This window comes from Enhydra lutris, unplaced genomic scaffold (assembly GCF_002288905.1).
Source record: "Enhydra lutris kenyoni isolate GAN:26980312 unplaced genomic scaffold, ASM228890v2 scaffoldscaffold43, whole genome shotgun sequence".
Lineage (NCBI taxonomy): Eukaryota > Metazoa > Chordata > Mammalia > Carnivora > Mustelidae > Enhydra > Enhydra lutris.
Genome location: NW_019154127.1, coordinates 3,689,114 through 3,707,014, shown reverse-complemented (window position 1 = coordinate 3,707,014; position 17,901 = coordinate 3,689,114). Strand labels below are relative to the sequence as shown.

Sequence of the window (17,901 nt, the reverse complement as noted above, 5' to 3'; positions counted from 1 at the left end):
TCCCTCCGGGCATTCTTTTTTTTTTTTTTTTTTTAATTTTTTTTTTTTACAGAGAGATCAAAAGCAGGCAGAGAGGCAGGCAGAGAGAGAGGAGGAAGCAGGCTCCCTGCTGAGCAGAGAGCCCGATGCGGGGCTCGATCCCAGGACTCTGAGATCATGACCTGAGCCGAAGGCAGCGTCTTAACCCACTGAGCCACCCAGGCGCCCCCCTCCGGGCATTCTTAAGTAAGCAATTTAAACACAGAAAGGGTGCTCTTTTTTCTTTTTTCTTTTTTTTAAAGATTTCATTTATTTATTTGACAGAAAGAGACAGAGAAGGCTTGAGTGAGGGCTGTAGAGGGAGAGGGAGAAGCAGGCTCTCCACTGAGCAAGGAGCCCAATGTAGGACTTGATCCCAGGGCCTAGAGAGAGATCATGACCTGAGCCAAAGGCAGGCTCTTAACTGACTAAGCCATCCAGGCACCCTGGAAAAGGTGCTGTCCATTATCATTTTCACTGGCCTCCTTTTGAGAAGAAGATTATGTGTTTGATTTTAAATCTTAGTGATATATATATAGTAGCTGAAGGGTTCATAGATTTCTAAGTGGCTTCAGTGCCTGGTAGTTGAGGGCTGAACTGGGAGTAGTGAGTATTAAAGAGCTTAATGCCTTCAAGTAAGGAAGGTAAAGAAAGTAGGAGAAGACTGTTGACTTGCAGTTGAATACTGATTTAGATTAAAATTTAAGTTTTATCATAACTCTTATATAAGTGTGCTCTGTTTTTAATTCTTTAGGTGTACCTAAAAGCCCTCTTACTAAGAATGAGGAGAACTTTAGATGACGATGTTTTCATGCCCTTATATCCCAAAAAGTAAGTAACTCTCAGAACGTTAAAGATGATAATATTTTCCATTATCTTCCAGAGAAGGCTTCTTAAGTTCTAGAAAAACTAAAGGTAGCTCGAAATACAAACCATACCTATTTAGGGTAAACCTGTAACCCAGAGAGACTAACTCAGTGGAAAAATTGTTCCATTAAGCAGACTAAAGCAAATAATGCTCTTTGTTCTCCTTTTGTGTCTCTCAGTAAATTTCCATTTTCTTTTAAAACCTGTCTTCCGGAATATAATTATTTGAAATTTTGAAAAATTACTTAATTTCTTTTGTTCAGCTATTTTACTTGTAGAAATCTTTTCCAGGAATCAGATGGCACTTAACATATAAAATGTTTGCTCATGTTTCTCTTCTTCTCTTAGTGTCTTGGAAAATAAAAATTCTGGGCCTTACTTGTTTTTTCAGCGACAGTTTTGGTCTTCAGTTAAGGTATGTGTCTCTAGGCTATCTAAAAGACTTCAGATTTTGTTTGACTCAGATATTTTGGAAGGCATTTTGCTCTTTAAGAAAATCTGTAGGCTTAGATTGACATACAAACTCCATTTTACAAACTAATTTTGTTCCAAAAGTTTCTTCAGGTGTGATGTGTCCACGCAAGAAAATATATTGAGTTCCAAAGCAAGGTCCAAACTAGCCAGCAAAATGCCTTGCTTAGCCACAGTTCTTTATTCAGCAAGTAGAATACCAGTTACTTTTCTAGGTTGGGGAATATAGCGTTGAATATGACAGAAGTGGAGCCCCTCGTGGAGTTTATAATCCAGCATAGTAGGCAGCAAACCAGTATTATCTCAGGTGTGGTGAATCCTGAGAAATTCAAGGTAGAATCGAAGCATAGAATAAGGGCACAGAGACCTTCACTGGTGAGTCACAGAAGATCCCCAACTGCCCCGAGGAAGTGCTATTTGGATTATTAGACCAGAGGAATGAGTAGGTTGGCCCTGAGGTAAGGAAAAACAGCATATACTAGACAAACTGAGAAAAGTCCAAGATGGCTGGACTTGCGGGGGGAGAGGAACTTCCCAGATGGTATAGGAGCTGTAATTTACATACAGACCTGTGTTCACTGCCCAGATCAAGATGCATAACACTTCTTCCATCTCCCAAATTCCCCATGTCCCTTTGTAGTCAAGCCCACTGCTGTACCATGGCCACCCCTTTTTCTTGTCCTGTGGTTTTCTTTGTAAAGGTGCCTTATGAATGGAATTATTTAGTCTGGCTTCATTCGCTTAACATAGTTTTTTGGAAATTTATCAGTGTTGTCATCTGTTACTGGTGGTTAATCTCTTTTACTGCTAAGTAGTATTCCTTTGTAAGGTAGATGATGCCACAAGTTGCTATATTTTTTTTTTTAATTCTTTCCCCAATTGAGGAATATTGGATTTTTTCCAGTTTGGAGTGATTATGAATTAAAGCTGCTGTAAGCATTTGCATAGTGGCTTTTTCTGGGTATGTGAGCTTACATTTCAGTTGGGTAAATACTGGCGCAAAGCTGGTTTTCATATCGACAATATATTAATGTTATCTAATTATACCTCATTTTCACCACATACCACACTTGGTATTGTCAGTTTTGGAGTGATTTTTTTTGTTTTGTTTTTGTGTGTGTGTGTGTGTGTGTGTGTGTGTGTGATTCTACTAGGTGTATAGTGGTCTTGTTAGTCTTAATTTGTGTTTCTCTAAATGACTGACGATGTTGAGCATGTTTTCATGTGTTTATTTGCTATATGTATATGTTCTCTAGTGAAGTATCTGTTCAAATCCTTTGCATTTTTTTTTTAAAGATTTATTTATTTGAGAGACAGAGCAGGGGGAGGGGCAGAGAGAGAGGAAGAAACAGACTCCCTGTCCCTGCTGAGCAGGGAGCCAGCCTCAGGGGTCCTAGGATCATCATGACCTTAGCTGAAGGCAGACGCTTAACCGGCTGAGCCACCCAGGCTCCCAGATCTTGCATTTTTAAAAATCGTCTTACTGAGCTTTGAGTTCTGTATCCTGGATACAAATTCTTCTTATCAGGTGTATGACTTGTAAAGTTTTGCTTTTCTCCTGTGCGGCTTGTCTTCATTCCCATAGTGCAGAAGTTCTTCATGTCGATGATGTCCAGTTTTTCACTTCTTCCTGTCATGGGTTGTGCTTTGGGTGTTATACCTAAGAAACCTTTGCCTAACATAAGACCAAAGTTTTTCTCCTATCCTTTCATGTAGATAGTTCATGGTTTCAGGTCCGTGATCCATTTTGAGTTAATTTCTACCTAAGGTATGGGGCCTGGATTGAACTTCATTTGTTCCAGAACTGTTTATTAAAAAGACCATCTTCTTTTTAATTTTTAAAATTTTTATTTTAATTCTAGTATAGTTAACGTACAGCATTGTATTAGTTTCAGGTGACAGTATAGTGGTTCAGCCATTCTGTGCATTGCTCAGTGCTCATCATGATACATGCACTCCTTAATCCCCATCACCTGTTTCACTCATCAGCCCGCTGTCCCCAGCCTTCCCTCTGGGGACTATCAGTTTGTTCTCTATAGTTGAGTCTATTTCTTGGTTTGTCTCGCTCTCTTTTTTTTTTCCCTTTGCTTGTTTGTTTTCCTGAATTCCACATGAGTAAAATCGTATTTGTTTTTCTCTGGCTGACTGAATTTCATTTAGTATTATACTCTGTAGCTCTATCCATGTTACAAATGGCAAGATTTCATTCTTAATGATTCTTTGTCTACTCATCAGTCTATGGACAGTTGACTGCTTCCATAATTTGACTATTATAAATAATGCTAAGGCTGTCTGTATTGAATTGCTTGTGTACCTTTCTTGAAAATTTAATATTGGTCATGGAAGGGGCATTCACAAATTGCCGTTTTCAAGATTACTCTGGCTGTTGTGTGGATAATGGATCAAAGCAGTGAAAATTTATTATGGATGTACTGTGTGCGAAGCACTGTGCCATACCCTTTATTGTTTATCTTGCTGAATTGTCACAGTAGCCTATAACTAGACACTATTATTCTCACTCTAGTCCTGTGACCGTAGGCACAGAGTAACCAGCCCAGAGTCATTCCTTTGTTCAGTGTAGAAATGGGAGTCTAACTGAGGCCAGTCTGACTGATGAGATCTTCTCAGCTGGGGTCTGTGAAATAATCAATACCTAATGCCCCAAGTCCTCCACTGAGCATAGTGAATTCTCTTTTCCCTGCATCTAGAATGGTACTTGCTGTACCATCTTTAGGAAAATTAAGTAAGGAGTCACTCAAATTCTTTTCTGTAGGTTGAATTTCTCTCAGAGCCCTGCTTGAGAAAGACTCCTCCAGAGCTAATGCTCATGATCATTGAGGAACTGTAAGGTCCAGAAGGTGATGATGGCAGCTTGGATTAGGGGGTGGCAACAGGGTCTGAGAGATATGAACACAGTGGATGGAGGTGGTCAAACAACTTGAGGGAGAGGTGAAGAATGACATCCAAAATTCTGATCTAATCAGTTGATTGGATAATGTTACCACGAACTGAACTGAGAAATACTGAGAAACTGGGGAATTTTTATGGTGGGTGGGTTGGGAACTCCCATTTTATAATACTGGCTTCTAATTCAATGTGTTGAGCTTGAGCAGTTGAAGTGACATAGCTCAGTTCAGGTTTGCGAGAGCTGGTAAACATGCCGTGTTGTGGTCAAAAAGAGAATTCCATCTTTTTGTGGATGGTTGTAGGACTCGCTTAAGCATGATTTTGAATGAAGAACATTTATCGAAGGATCAGCGCTTGCCCAGCAGTACTTGGTATCACAATGGAAGATGTTGTGTTTTTGCACTGGCCTATAAAGTAGCCACTAGTCCTGTGTGGCTATTTATGTCTTAGTTAATCTTAATTAATTAAAGCTTAAAATTCATATCCTCAGTCATTTACGGCAACTTTTGGACCCTTTAAAACTGTTAGGGGGCACCTGGGTGGCTCAGTGGGTTAAAGCCTCTGCCTTCAGCTCAGGTCATGATCTCAGGGTCCTGGGATCAAGCCCTGCATCGGGCTCTCGGCTCGGCAGGGAACCAGCTTCCTTCTCTCTCTCTCTCTCTCTCTCTCTCTCTCTGCCTGCCTCTCTGCCTGCTTGTGATCTCTGTTTGTCAAATAAATAAATAAATAAAATCTTTTAAAAAAGCCAAAACTGTTAATTAGTACTTCGGCAAAACATGGTCCAGTGTATTTCATAAGGTGCTTTACTCTGTAACTGTTTTCTTTGACTTAATTTAGTTGCTTAACAATGCCTTCTAGAAACAGGTCTGATGTGTGGTTGCCAGAGGTGGGGAGTCCAGGGTTGGGGGATTAGGTGAAAGGGGTCAAAAAGTACAGACTTCCAGTTACAAGGTAAAATAATTCTGTGTGTGTGTAATGTACAACATAGTGACTGTAGGTAGTAATAACATATTGTATATTTAAAGCTGCCGAGAGAGTAGATCTTAAAAATTCTCATCACAAGGGAAGAAAAATAGGTGAGGGATACTAACCTTACTGTGGTGATGATTTCACAATATATACTTAGATCAAATCATTATATTGTATACCTTATATAATGTTATGTGTCAATTATATGTCATTCTGAGGGAGAATAATTTTCTTTTCTCTTTCTAGCTATTAGGGAATTTTCTTCAGTGGTATGGCATTTTCTCGAATAAAACTCTTCAGGAATTGTCAATAGATGGTTTATTAAATAGATACATTCTCATGGCTTTTCAGAATTCAGAATATGGAGATGACAGCATCAAAAAAGCCCAAAATGTGAGTTAAATGACATGTGTTGTAATTTTTAAAGCATGTAAATTAAAATGAGTTGTTTCCTTTGTTAGAAGAGAGATTTTAGAATGTTATGAAAAGTCCTTTGATTATGGACCTTGGTGTAATGTTGACAGTTTGTTTCCCAGATAGTTCTGAACCCCCCTCATAATTTTTTACATAAAAATGTGTACTGCAACATTTGTGTCTGTCCTTCTGTATATCTATTATATCATTATTTTGGCAGGTAGTAATAAAAGTTGTAATTTTAGAATAATAAATTTTTAATAGTTGGATGTATAGTCCCTTTCTCATTTAAGAAATAATTTTAATTTTATTTTGTTTTCTACTTTATGGGCGTTAAAGAGCTTCATCTTTTTATTACTATTATTTTTTAAAGATCTTACTCTTTTTTTTCTTTAAAGATTTATATTTTTATTTGACAGAGACAGAGATCACAAGTAGGCAGAGAGGCAGGCAGAGAGAGGAGGAAGCAGGGTCCCTGCTGAGCAGAGAGCCCGATTCGGGGCTCGATCCCAGGACCTTGGGATCATGACCTGAGCCAAAGGCAGAGGCTTTAACTCACTGAGCCATCCAGGCATCCCAAGATCTTATTCTTAAGTGATCTCTGTATCCAACATGGGGTTTGAACCTACCACCCTTATATCAAGAGTCATATGTTCTACCAAGAGGTCCAGCCAGGCACTCCCAATTTCTCTTTTTAAAAAAATTTTTGAAACAAAAGAAAATTTGCAAGTACACTACAAAGTTTTTTTCCCCTCAACCATGTCAAAGTAAGTTTCTAACATGGTAGAAATACTTTGCCCCAAATACTTTTATGTCTGTTCATATGTACATGGATGTTCTTACATATAATTACAATGTAACCATCAACATCATTGATCTGTTACTGATACCTAAGCTTTGAGACTGTTGAGGTTTTGCCATTATGTCAATAATATCACATTCTTGGCAAAAGAAGTTCCCAGATCATTCTTGGCATTTAATTGTCATGTCTTCCTTAGTCTCCTTTAATCTGGAAGAGTTTTTTGTCTTTCCTTGACCTTTGCAAAACCTTGACACTTCTGAAGTTGATGGGCTGAATATTTTGTAGTGTGTCCCTCAGTTTGGGTTTGTTGGATATTTTCATGATTGGATTCAGATTCTGCATCTTTGGCCGAAACTGCCCCAGATTTCATTTGATTCCCTTCAGATTGACTTCTGTGACCTTGTAACATGTCATCTCATTTTGGGGGAGCACTTTCTTGCTTTCTGGCGCATGATGTTCCAGGCTCATCTGCTTAGTTGGCCCCAGCCCGGGAATCAGTCATTTCTCCGAGCACGCCTGGGTTCTTCAGTGGGGAGCCTTCTCTGCCCACTTGACTGAATCCTGCTAATGCACTGCCCTCGCCCTGGTGTAGTCAGCCTCGGCTTGCTTGGATTTTGTACCAACACTGTGCCCTGTTCTTGCCCTAAGCTGCTCCCCTGGTGCAGTGCTCTCTTGACCCCACTCTGGGCCAGCGTGGGTGCCTCTCACTAAATTGTTGGGGATGTGGAGGGGCTACAGTGTGATATTTATGCTGCACATGTTTTTATATCAAAAGCTGCTGATAAAAGGACAATTCAGTTCCTTTAGGGCTTCCTGGAATACAGGAAAATGAAGCATTTGGTTATCAATTTTATGTCCCTAATTTACTTAAATATTGAAGGTTATTTATCTTTTGTTTTGAGTACCTATCTGTTGAAGTTAAAAATACAGATATATTCAGGTTTATTTGTATAGTTAATATGGAAAGTCAGGTTTAAAAGAATATCCTGTCAAAGCCATTGGTTATGTATAGTTCAGTAGCAGGCCTTCCAGTTACACATATAATCCTCGTTGTTTAGGCTCAGCTTTTAGATACTTTATTTTGTTTTAATTGTTTTATTTTATGTCTTTCTTCTCCATAGGTAATCAATTGTTTCCCGAAGCAGTGGTTCATGAACCTGAAAGGAGAAAGAACTATTTCTCAGTTAGAAAACTTCTGTCGGTACCTTGTACACTTAGCCGATACAATCTATAGAAACAGTATCGGGTGTTCCGATGTGGAAAAAAGAAATGCAAGGTAATTTTCTGTAATTGTTCAATGAAATGGTAATCTAGAGTCTTTAGTTTTTGTCATATTTAGTATGATTAAAATGTCTAAGAGTCATATTTATATTTTACTTTAAATTGTGCATTGATTTGGTATTGGTAAACCACCAAAAAGGACCATGATTTTTTCTTTTTTCAGTTTTACCTAATCTTTTTTTCAGTGTATTATTTATGAAGGTGTCAGGAAGGACTTCTGATGAGCACCAGCTCTAAGGCAAACGAATGAACCGTGCTTTTCTAGGTCCTTCCCTTCAAGACCTGGGGGAGATTTCAGTTCTCAGAGTGTCATGGATCTTAATCTCTGGAGGTTCATTATACAGATGTAAACCCTCAAAAAGCTGGTCACTGAAACTTAAGTATATTAAAAGTTATATGCCAGTTTTGGGACATTTGTGCTCTCTGTGGAGTTTTCCTTTATCCGTATCATAGACTAAAGGTCATCACTCATGACTTTTGGGGAGCAGCTTGTACATACATTTTACCAGGGGTTGCAAGGAAGGAATGAATAAATGAACCATTATTCTTTTTTTTTTTTTTTTAAGTTTCATTTGATATATTCTTCCTAATGTCAGAGTTTTCATTTTTAGAATATACACTATGAGTCATACCCCTCTAACAAAACGTTTTTCTTTTTCCTCATTTCCCTTCCATGCAAAAACCTCATTTTCTTGAGAAAATTTGCTACCTCTTACAATAAAGTTAAAACCAAGTAGATAGTAAAGGTTTTAGTGGTAAAATATTTTGTCAGGTAAATTTTGATTTATATTTTAATTTTGTCCTTAGCCTGGGTCATTTTGATTTATATATACTTAACTGTTTTTGTTGGGCAGTTAAATATCAATAAAGGGGATTCACTTTTCTACAGAAAAGAACTTCGGCACTATGATAAGCATCTGCTGTGTGCAGAGCCGATAAAGTAGGTTCCCTGTGGGTTACAAAATTTTACAAATATAATCCTTCCCTAAAAGCTGCTTGCTACAGTTTTGCAGAGAAGAAACAGCTAATAATGTCACATTGTGTGCTGTTTCTCACCAGGGTTCCAACTGTTAAAACATTCTTTTTTTTTTTTTTTTTTTTTTTTTTAAGATTTTATTTAGTTGACAGAGCACAAGCAGGGGGAGTGGGAGAGGGAGAGGGAGAATTCGGGGCTTGATCCCAGGACCCCTGGGATCATGACCTGAGCTGAAGGCAGACACTTAACCAGTTGAGCCACCCAGGCGCCGCTGAAACAGTCCTTCTTAAAGTGGTGCCTGGATCAGCAGTGTCAGCATCACCTGGGAGCTTTGTTAGAATTGCAGATTCTCAGGCCCCACCCCAGACCTACTGAATTTGGACTCTGCGGGTAGGGCCTGGTGATCTGTGTTTCACCAACCCTCTAGGTAATTTCAATATATGCTGAAATTTGAGGCCTATTCAGAGTGACAGCTGGCTGGGGTGACAGAGGAAGCCAGCTTATGCTTTCTTAGTGAATTTAGGAAGAGTGGAGATGATGCTGGATTGGGGATGAAACACACACACACATTTGTGTTCTAGATATGTTCTGAAAGACCTGGGACTCTCGTTTGGGAGGGAATGGGAGGCAGGGCTCTAAAGTAATTCAGCAATAGACTGCTTTCTTTTCTTTCTAGATATCAGCCGAAATCATTGAATGAAATTTTGGGGTGTTTATATTTTGGAAAGTGGATACTTGGTCTCCAGGCTAGTCATTTAAACATATACAAGTTTTTTTTTATATGGATAAATTTATTTTATTTCTTTACGGGCTATGGCTTGCTTACCTGTCTTCTTTAAAAATGTATGCTCGAAAAAATGGATTGCAAACCTCAGAAGTGGCCATAAAGTCAGTAACAAATTTTCCTTTGAAGGCTTTTGTATTAATTAATAAGATGTTGTCAATTTTTTTTTTTCCTTTTTTAGGGAAAACATAAAACAGATAGTAAAACTCCTTGCAAGTGTTCGCGCTCTGGATCATGCTATGTCAGTTGCAAGTGACCACAATGTGAAAGAATTTAAGTCTTTGATTGAAGGAAAATAGACCCTGTTTGCTTTAATACCATTCCCAGTGTATAAATTTTGTATATATGTAAAGTTTCTTAAACTGTAAAATACTGATTCTTGTTTTAATACAAAGAACATTATTAATATTCATTACCGTGTCCTTAAATGCAATTTCTTTGGAATGAATGGAATTCACCTTATTTCTAGGAAGCCTATTCATGTTTTCCTTACTGCCTGTCATACTCTGTTTACAGAACTATTTTATATGGTCATTCAGATTAACCCTCTCAGTTCATTGTTCTCTGTAAACGATGTGTGCAGTGTAAATTGTGTAATTATGCATATATATATTTATACCACCATGGAGTTAACTTTCACACTGGAAATTTGTGGTGTTTTTCTACAGAGTAAGCCTTTTCACAGCAGAAAATTATTCAGTAGCAAATTGTCTTAGGGAAATTACTACACTGTTGCAACAAAAGGGCTGGCAAGTGACTAAGTGTTCATTACCTTTCGGTTAGCAGTTGCTATCACTGTAGCTTTGCTGCCTTAAAATTGAGAGTTGAGTGTGGACTTAGTCATTGGGTGAATGGAAACTTTCTTCCTTGAATCAGCGTTACGGTCAAATGTGGGTTGAATATGAACTCTAAATAATATATGCAACATGGGTTTTTGAGGAGAACACAGAAGCTTAACTGTGGGAAACAAGAGCCCCACAAACCTCACTGCATGGTTTTGGGCTGACTGTCCTGTCTCATGATTTTACCCCCTGACCAGCTTACAGAAATACATGCATTTGAATTTTAGTAGTCTGTCATTTTATTTAAAATCCCACATATGTGAGTTATATATGCAATAAAGAATATGCCTTGCTGATTAGCTACACCCAGGCAATTTAATATCCTTGGTCTTCTATAATGTTTATACCATGTTGTAAATATTCAGAGAACTTGTTTTAAAGTTTATGCTTTCTGATTCTGTGATTTTCAAAAGAGGAACTTTTTGGAAATTAAGGACTATTGTTTGATAATTATATATGTAATTAAGCTTTAGCCAAGCATTAAATTAATTTTTAAATAGATCCTTTGTTGTATTTTGCTGGTGACTGATTTTAGATCATTTCATATGACTCTAACATAGACTAGTAGTGTGAGTACCCTTGGCCAGGTCAAATAATATTTATAATGGTGTCGTGCACTCTTAAGTGCTTCGTCAGTGTTATCTTTATTGTAGGAACTTTCCTTACCACTACATATTCATTCTGTTACACAATAGTGGCCTACTAAATAGAATTCAAATGAGAACGTCAACAGAATAAGAACATATAAACATGTATACAGAGGACACGTGCAACATGTGTGCCTTAAATTTGTGTTTCCAAGCCCGTTCGACTGGTGATTTTTCCTGTGTCTACTTTTTAAGGACTTCTGCAGTAAACTTGGAGACTTTATCCTGTGCAAGCCCTTAGACTGTTTTGGTTTCAGGTATGGGTTTGAATACCACACAGGGACCTTGATGGAAGGTGAATTCAGTGTAGATGTGTGCATAAAACAAGTAGCTCTCCTATCTCAGCTGGAAGTTTTGTTCCTGAAATAGCCACATATCCTTTCTTATGAAGGGAATTGGCAAAAGGGGGTGACATTTTAATAAAGCTAAAGGTTTGCTTCTTCAGTTTTTTCTTTTAGATCCGTCTTCTGAATTAACTCCAAGATAGGTGACAGGAGTTTTTGAAAAGGAAGGCTATTTTATTGAGGCAATATAAACCACAGTCACAAAGACTGCTGGCGACATTATAGCACATGCTGGTGGAGCCCCACCCATGTCCCCCAGCCAGGACCTGCTGGGGTCCTGCAGGCACTCGCAGTTCCGCCCGAGGGCTCTTTCTCGGCCTGTGCAACAGGCTGGAGCATCCACCAATAATGTCCCAGAGAACAGCCATCAGCCAAAGAAGGGAGTGGGAGGAGAAAGAACCCAGGAGTTCCAGTCCTCTAGGGAGCAGTCGATGAGATAGCATTAGATAATACAGCAGATCATTGAGGGAGAAAGGCGAAGGAGTTGGAGGCGGCCGGGAAAGCCCCACAACTGCGAGATCATGAGGCAGGCATGACATCTGAAGCAGGCATGGGAAGAATTAAAGTCTCAGATGCAAGACTAAGAAAGCTCAGCAAGGCTGATGGGAACTCCTCAACCCAGAGTTGCAGTTCTGAGTTTAGGTCTCCAGGAGCTGAACTTGGTCTTCCCACTGCACTCAGTCATCGGTGCCCAGGGTCTCCTTGTGGGAGATTTGGGGAGGGGCAGTTTCAGGTCTACTATACCAACTTCTAATCTCTCCAGTATGTTCCTCGTCATCTGCCAGAGGGCTTCAGTTGACTTGAGTCATAGTTGCCTGTGGTGATGATAACATCCTCTCTTGGAACTGGCCCCCAGATTATGCAACCTCACAGTGAGCACTTTCCTCATGAGAGTATGCTAAAGTGTAAAGCCAGGTTTGTTGAGGTATAAATTATAAACAGTAAAGTTAACCCTCTTAAATTTAAGTGCGTACAGTTCCATGAGTTTTGACAAATGCCTCATTTTGTTTTAAATGCTAATTTCGGGGGCGGGGGATATGGTAACAGGGTGATTGGCCATTAAAGAGGGCACGTGATGTAATGAGCACTGGGTGTTCTTTTTTTTTTTTTTTTTTTTTAAGATTATTTATTTATTTATTTGACAGACAGATCACAAGTAGGCAGAGAGAGAGAAAGGGAAGCAGGCTCCCTGCCAAGCAGAGAGCCCGACGCGGGGCTCGATCCCAGGACCCTGGGATCATGACCAGAGCCGAAGGCAGAGGCCTTAACCCACTGAGCCACCCAGGCGCCCCAGCACTGGGTGTTCTATACAACTCATGAATCACTGAATTCTACCTCTGAAACTAATAATACACGATATGCTAATTAATTGAATTTAAATTTTAAAAATGCTAATTTCCCTTGAAACCATGAAAGCCTTCTAAAAATGGTCAGATGTAGAGCTGCAAAATGCAATGTTGTAGGCTGCTACATTGTAGTGGTTCTGTATTGTTACAAGAATCCATCTCTAGCATGGTAATGTCCATAGAGTAAAGGGATTCACCATTCACCAATTTTAACAAGATTTTGGTCTGTCATTTCAAGTAAATGAAAATGAGAATAGTTAAAACACCAGAACTTCTGCGTGTAGCGAGAACGATGTAAAGTCTCTGTATGTTTGGGAGGCCTTATGCTTTGATAAGGCTGTTATTGTCCAAGATGCTTTGGAGACTGCCCTCCAAAGTGTACGGATAGTGGGTTCACAGTTGTTGAACGTGGCTTCAGACTACTGGCAAAGGCAGACGAGCTAAAAATTGTTCTATGAAATTGGTTTTGATGTGCAATGTTCACTGGTCCCTGGCCTGCTTCCGGACCTCCAGGCCCCAGTAATTTATACTGGCTTTCCTCTAGCCCTGGCAGACCCGACTTCAGCAGGGGCTTGGATGTTACAATCATCCAGCTCAACGAGAAAGCCTAGCACAGCATTTCTTGGAAGATATACTGTGGTCCTTAGTTTGGGGGCTTTTACTTAAAAAATCTTCAGAAACACAGATTTTATATCTTGCGCTTGATGATTCAAAACACATGGGGAAAGGTGAAAGTTTTGACAAATCCTGTAGAAGCCATTTTAAGATCTTTGCAAAACCAATTTGCCCATGAAACTTACCTTTTTCCCATGTAGCCTTAAGGTGTGGAAATTCCAGAGACCCTGCTGCTTAGGGACAAAGAGCTAGGTTGACGGGTGAACACCCTCCACCTCTCATAGTGAGGCTGAGCCCTGCTATTGCTTAGGTCTTCTGGTTTCCATGAGAATTCTTGGGTGGCATTAAAACAACCCCCTTCACTTGAGATCCCTTGAGTTCGTCTGTTAATTTCCCTGATCATCACAGGGGTAACGTCCTTACCTATGGTATGTGTGAGCAGTTTTCTCAGTCTTTGAAGTTTTTGTTTGATTTTATTTTCACAGTGGTTCTGCTCTCAAGCTGACTATATTTTCTACTTAAAAGGATTCCATTTTTTGGGTGCCTGGGTGGCTCAGTGGGTTAAAGCCTCTGCCTTCGGCTCAGGTCATGATCCCAGGGTCCTGGGATCGGGCCCCACATTGAGCTCTCTACTCGGCAGGGAGCCTGTTTCCTCCTCTCTCTCTGCCTGCTTCTCTGCCTATTTGTGATCTCTGTCAAATAAATAAATAAAATCTTTTAAAAAAAAAGTTTCCATTTTTTCTAGTTTAAAACCTTATTCTTCACTGATTACTACAAACGTATTCAAAGCAAACAGCTAATGCTATTTTGGAACCTACTGTTGTGTTGCCTCTCAAAAACCATCCCTTTCTATATACTAATAGCTCTCTGCAGATCCTGATGTAGCTCTAGTCTATGTAACTGAACAAGAGCCTGTTGAAGGTAACTTGATCGGGCTGTTAGTGTTCCCCAAGTTTGCCAAACATTTTCTAGTATTTTTGATAAAATTCAGGCTATAAGGAAATGTGGACTGTACCACTAATTCACATTTTAGACATCTCAAAATTCCTAGTCATATAACGATGGTATAGTTTTAAAAAATGTTATTGGGATAATCAGTCATTTCTACGTAAACCCTATAGTATACTGGGGACATGCTATTAGATTGAGCCATTTATATTCCCTATAAATATTTTTAAAAGATTTATTTGACAGAGATCACAAGTAAGCAGAGAGGCAGGCAGAGAGAGGGGGATAAGCAGGCTCCTCGCTGAGCAGAGAACCCCGCGGGCCTCAATCCCAGGACCCTGAGATCATGACCTGAGCTGAAGGCAGTGGCTTAACCCACTGAGCCACCCAGGCGCCCCCCTATGAGTATTTTTGACTTATAGAAAAGGTGAGTGCATATTTTAACATACAGAGAATTGCCAGGAGGAGAAAGAATTTGGTCAAAAATCAGCATTTGAGACTCCGGGTGTTTGCCTTTAATTCGTTGAAGCGAATGAAGCTTGTATCTGAATCCTCTATCTGGGATTTTTGCTAATCTCTGTTTCTCTCCTGATGGGAAGACACATAGACTTGTATTGATTGTGGCTGTTGTAAAAAATTATCACAAACTGGATAATTTCGAACAATAGAAATTCTCTCACAGTTGTGGAATCCAAAAGTTCAAAATCAAGGTGCTGGCAAGGCCATGTTCCTCCAGAAGCCCTAGGGAAGAATCCTTCCTGCTCCGGTGGCTTCTAGAGGCGGGTGCTGACATCCTTTGGCTGGTGGCTAGACTGCTTTAGTCTCTCCTCCTGTCTTCACATTGCCTGTGTGTATGTGTGTGTGTGTGTGTGTGTGTGTATCTAATTTCTCTCTGCTACTCTATAAGGACAGTTGTGATTGCATTTAGGGCCTACCCAGGTAGTGCAAAATAATCTCAAAAACCCTTAACTCAGTCTCATCAACAAAGACTTGTTTTCCTATCAATTAACATTCACATGGCTAGGGATTACGATGTACTATTTCTTCAGCCAACCACGGGCCTCATTGCTCATTTTCTTTTTCTTTTTTTTTTTTATTTCACTTCTAGGACTTTTTTAAAAAATATTTTATTTATTTATTTGACAGACAGAGATCACAAGTAGGCAGAGAGGCAGGCAGAGAGAGAGAGAGGAGGAAGCAGGCTCCCCGAGGAGCAGGGAGCCCGATGTGGGGCTCGATCCCAGGACCCTGGGATCATGACCTGAGCTGAAGGCAGAGGCTTTAACCCACTGAGCCACCCAGGTGCCCCATTCATTGCTCATTTTCAAGGGTCAAGAAGGTGTCACCTCATCTCTGTGGGCCCTTAAGACCTCAGAAGTTCGTGTGTGCCACTTAACATGTATTTTAAGTCAGGGGCACCTGGGTGGCTCAGTGGGTTAAGCCTCTGCCTTCAGCTCAGGTCATGATCTCAGGGTCCTGGGGTCAAGCCCTGCATCAGGCTCTCTGCTCAGTGGGGAGCCTGCTTCCCCCTCTCTCTGCCTACTTGTGATTGCTCTCTGTTAAATAAGTAAAATCTTTTAAAAAAATAATGTATTTTAAGTCAGCCACCACCCCTCCCTACACTCTTCAAATCTGATGAAAATTTGTCCAGCTACTTTCATATGCCGTAACAAGTATAATCAGTAAAGAGGGACAAGAAAAATAAGGAATAACATTTTATAAAAGTCACTAGTAAAATGACCCTTATTTTTCAACCCCAGGCCATGTGCTTATTTCATGACTAAAATGATCTATTTTGAAAGGATTTGGAAAAGTCCTGGCCTTCAGACAGCTCTAGGAATAAGAGTCCTGCTTACCAAAACCCCTTCCCCCTCCAGTTCATTCTGAAGGAAGAAACAGCAATTCAAACCCAGAACCAAGAAACCTTCACCTTAATCTCCTTAGTTCAAAATCAAAGGAAAGCAGAAACAGGGAGAGCACCCGCTTCTAGAAGAGCCCAACATGCATAAATGACCCTCTGAGAAGGAGGGGTTTCCTGTGTGGCCTCAGACAGGCATGGTGGAAGTGATCTTAGGTTAGGGGTGGGCATGTTTGGTTTCAGGTTCCAATTCCACTTGAAACTGAGTAATTTTTAACAACTTCTCTTTCCTGGGTCTCAGCTGACATAAAAAACAACTCCCAAGCAAAGTATTCAATAATATCAACATCACTCCTGCAGCAATATCCTTCCATATGTTTTTCTGGTACATACATCTGGCATTCCTTCAAGGCTGGAGAGGCTTTATAACTGAATAGGCAAATAAGAAAATTTCCATTCCCACCCACTCCCATTTATTTCCTCTGTTGAATGCAATCTCTAATTGAAATGGATTTTTTGTGGGGGTTGGGGGGGCTAGGGGGGAAGCAACCACAGTCCAGCAGAGACTCTTAAATTAAAAGTTTAATTCTGAGGCTCCTGTCAGTAACCACTACTAAGAGCAAAACCTTTTTCTAAGTAAATAGTACTAAATGAGAAACCCTCTCCAGTTCTCAGAACTCGATGTGTCTTTGCATATCTCCTTCTAGAAAAGAAAGGTTCCTCTTCTAGTGAACGATAGCTGCTTTAGTAGTCCTGAAACCGGGGTGAGTCCAGCTTCTCTAAAATGGGTGAAGAAATGTTATATCAAGCCACACGACAGGGCCCGGAGGGGGAAATGAGTTTGTGCAATACAACAAATTTAAATTCTGCTTTCGCTGCTAAAATAAAAGAAGAGGAAGAGGTAAAGAAAAAACGAAGGCAAGCAGAAACAGTTTCTCCAGGATTTCAATTCCTTGTGGCCCTCTTGGCTTTGACTTCATTCTCGTATTTAGGTCTATGAAGTGGAAAGAGAATGAGAAGGCCGTGGGACACACGATTAGCCACGTAGCATGACTGGCTGAAAAATGAGGAGATGAGAGGCTCAGACGCCTTTAGGTTAAATTCCACGCTGACGAAATCTATTCGTCATGAAGAGCCCGCCACAGCCGCCTCCGTACAGCCGTGTTTCAGCTCGGCCTTGAGGTCCGGTTTGTGACTTCCGATCCTCCACCGTATGTACAGCTGAGCACTCCTTCCTGTAGCGTTCCTGAGAGCTCTGGAACACTCCAGAAGAAAAGGCAGCCGAGGGAGCTGCTCCAAAGCGGGCCTTCGTTTTTCTCGTGCTACCTACCCAGATGCTCGGAACAGGACCTGGGCGCTGTTTGCGGGGAGACACCATGGACAGCTCTTCGGGCACCGCCCCGTCGACGGGGCGTGCTCACTGCTGTCCCGAGCCTTATCCTCGCGCCCTCAGGTCGCTGGGGGCGGCAGGGGGTGATCCTGACACCCATCTCGGGCACATATCAGTACCCGGTCCCCAAAGCTTTTCCCCAGAGCCCCTCCCTGGCGCCCACGGGGAGGGCTGATAAGCTCTGAAAAGCCCACGCACGGGGGCCAGGGAGGCCGATCCTCCTCGTCCCCGGCTCCCCAGCGGTCCGACCGTAGCTGCGACCTGGCGGACCCGCCGCCTGAGGCGAAGGTTGCTACGCTGAGAGGCCGGCAAACAGCCTACCATTTCGGACCCGCAGGGAGGCTCGGAGTGGGCGGGGCCTGCCTTCTGGCGCCCCGCCTTTTCCCCCGAGGGGCGGTCCTTCCGCCCCCGGCCGCGGCGCA

General features: G+C 41.0%; 1 protein-coding gene across 2 annotated transcripts in view; it reads left to right on the top strand.

Annotated features, from left to right (window-relative positions):
• LOC111155681 (PAX3 and PAX7 binding protein 1) overlaps positions 1–10,832 on the top strand; it is a 34,563-nt gene extending 23,731 nt beyond the window's left edge. For both annotated transcript variants that reach the window (XM_022515972.1, XM_022515971.1), the window contains exons 14-18: positions 773–849; positions 1,234–1,300; positions 5,479–5,625; positions 7,570–7,724; positions 9,671–10,832. In XM_022515972.1, coding sequence (XP_022371680.1) covers positions 773–849; positions 1,234–1,300; positions 5,479–5,625; positions 7,570–7,724; positions 9,671–9,788 — 564 coding nt within the window. In that variant the 3' untranslated portion in view covers positions 9,789–10,832. The remainder of the gene's footprint in view (positions 1–772; positions 850–1,233; positions 1,301–5,478; positions 5,626–7,569; positions 7,725–9,670) is intronic.
• The last annotated feature ends 7,069 nt before the right edge of the window (positions 10,833–17,901 follow it).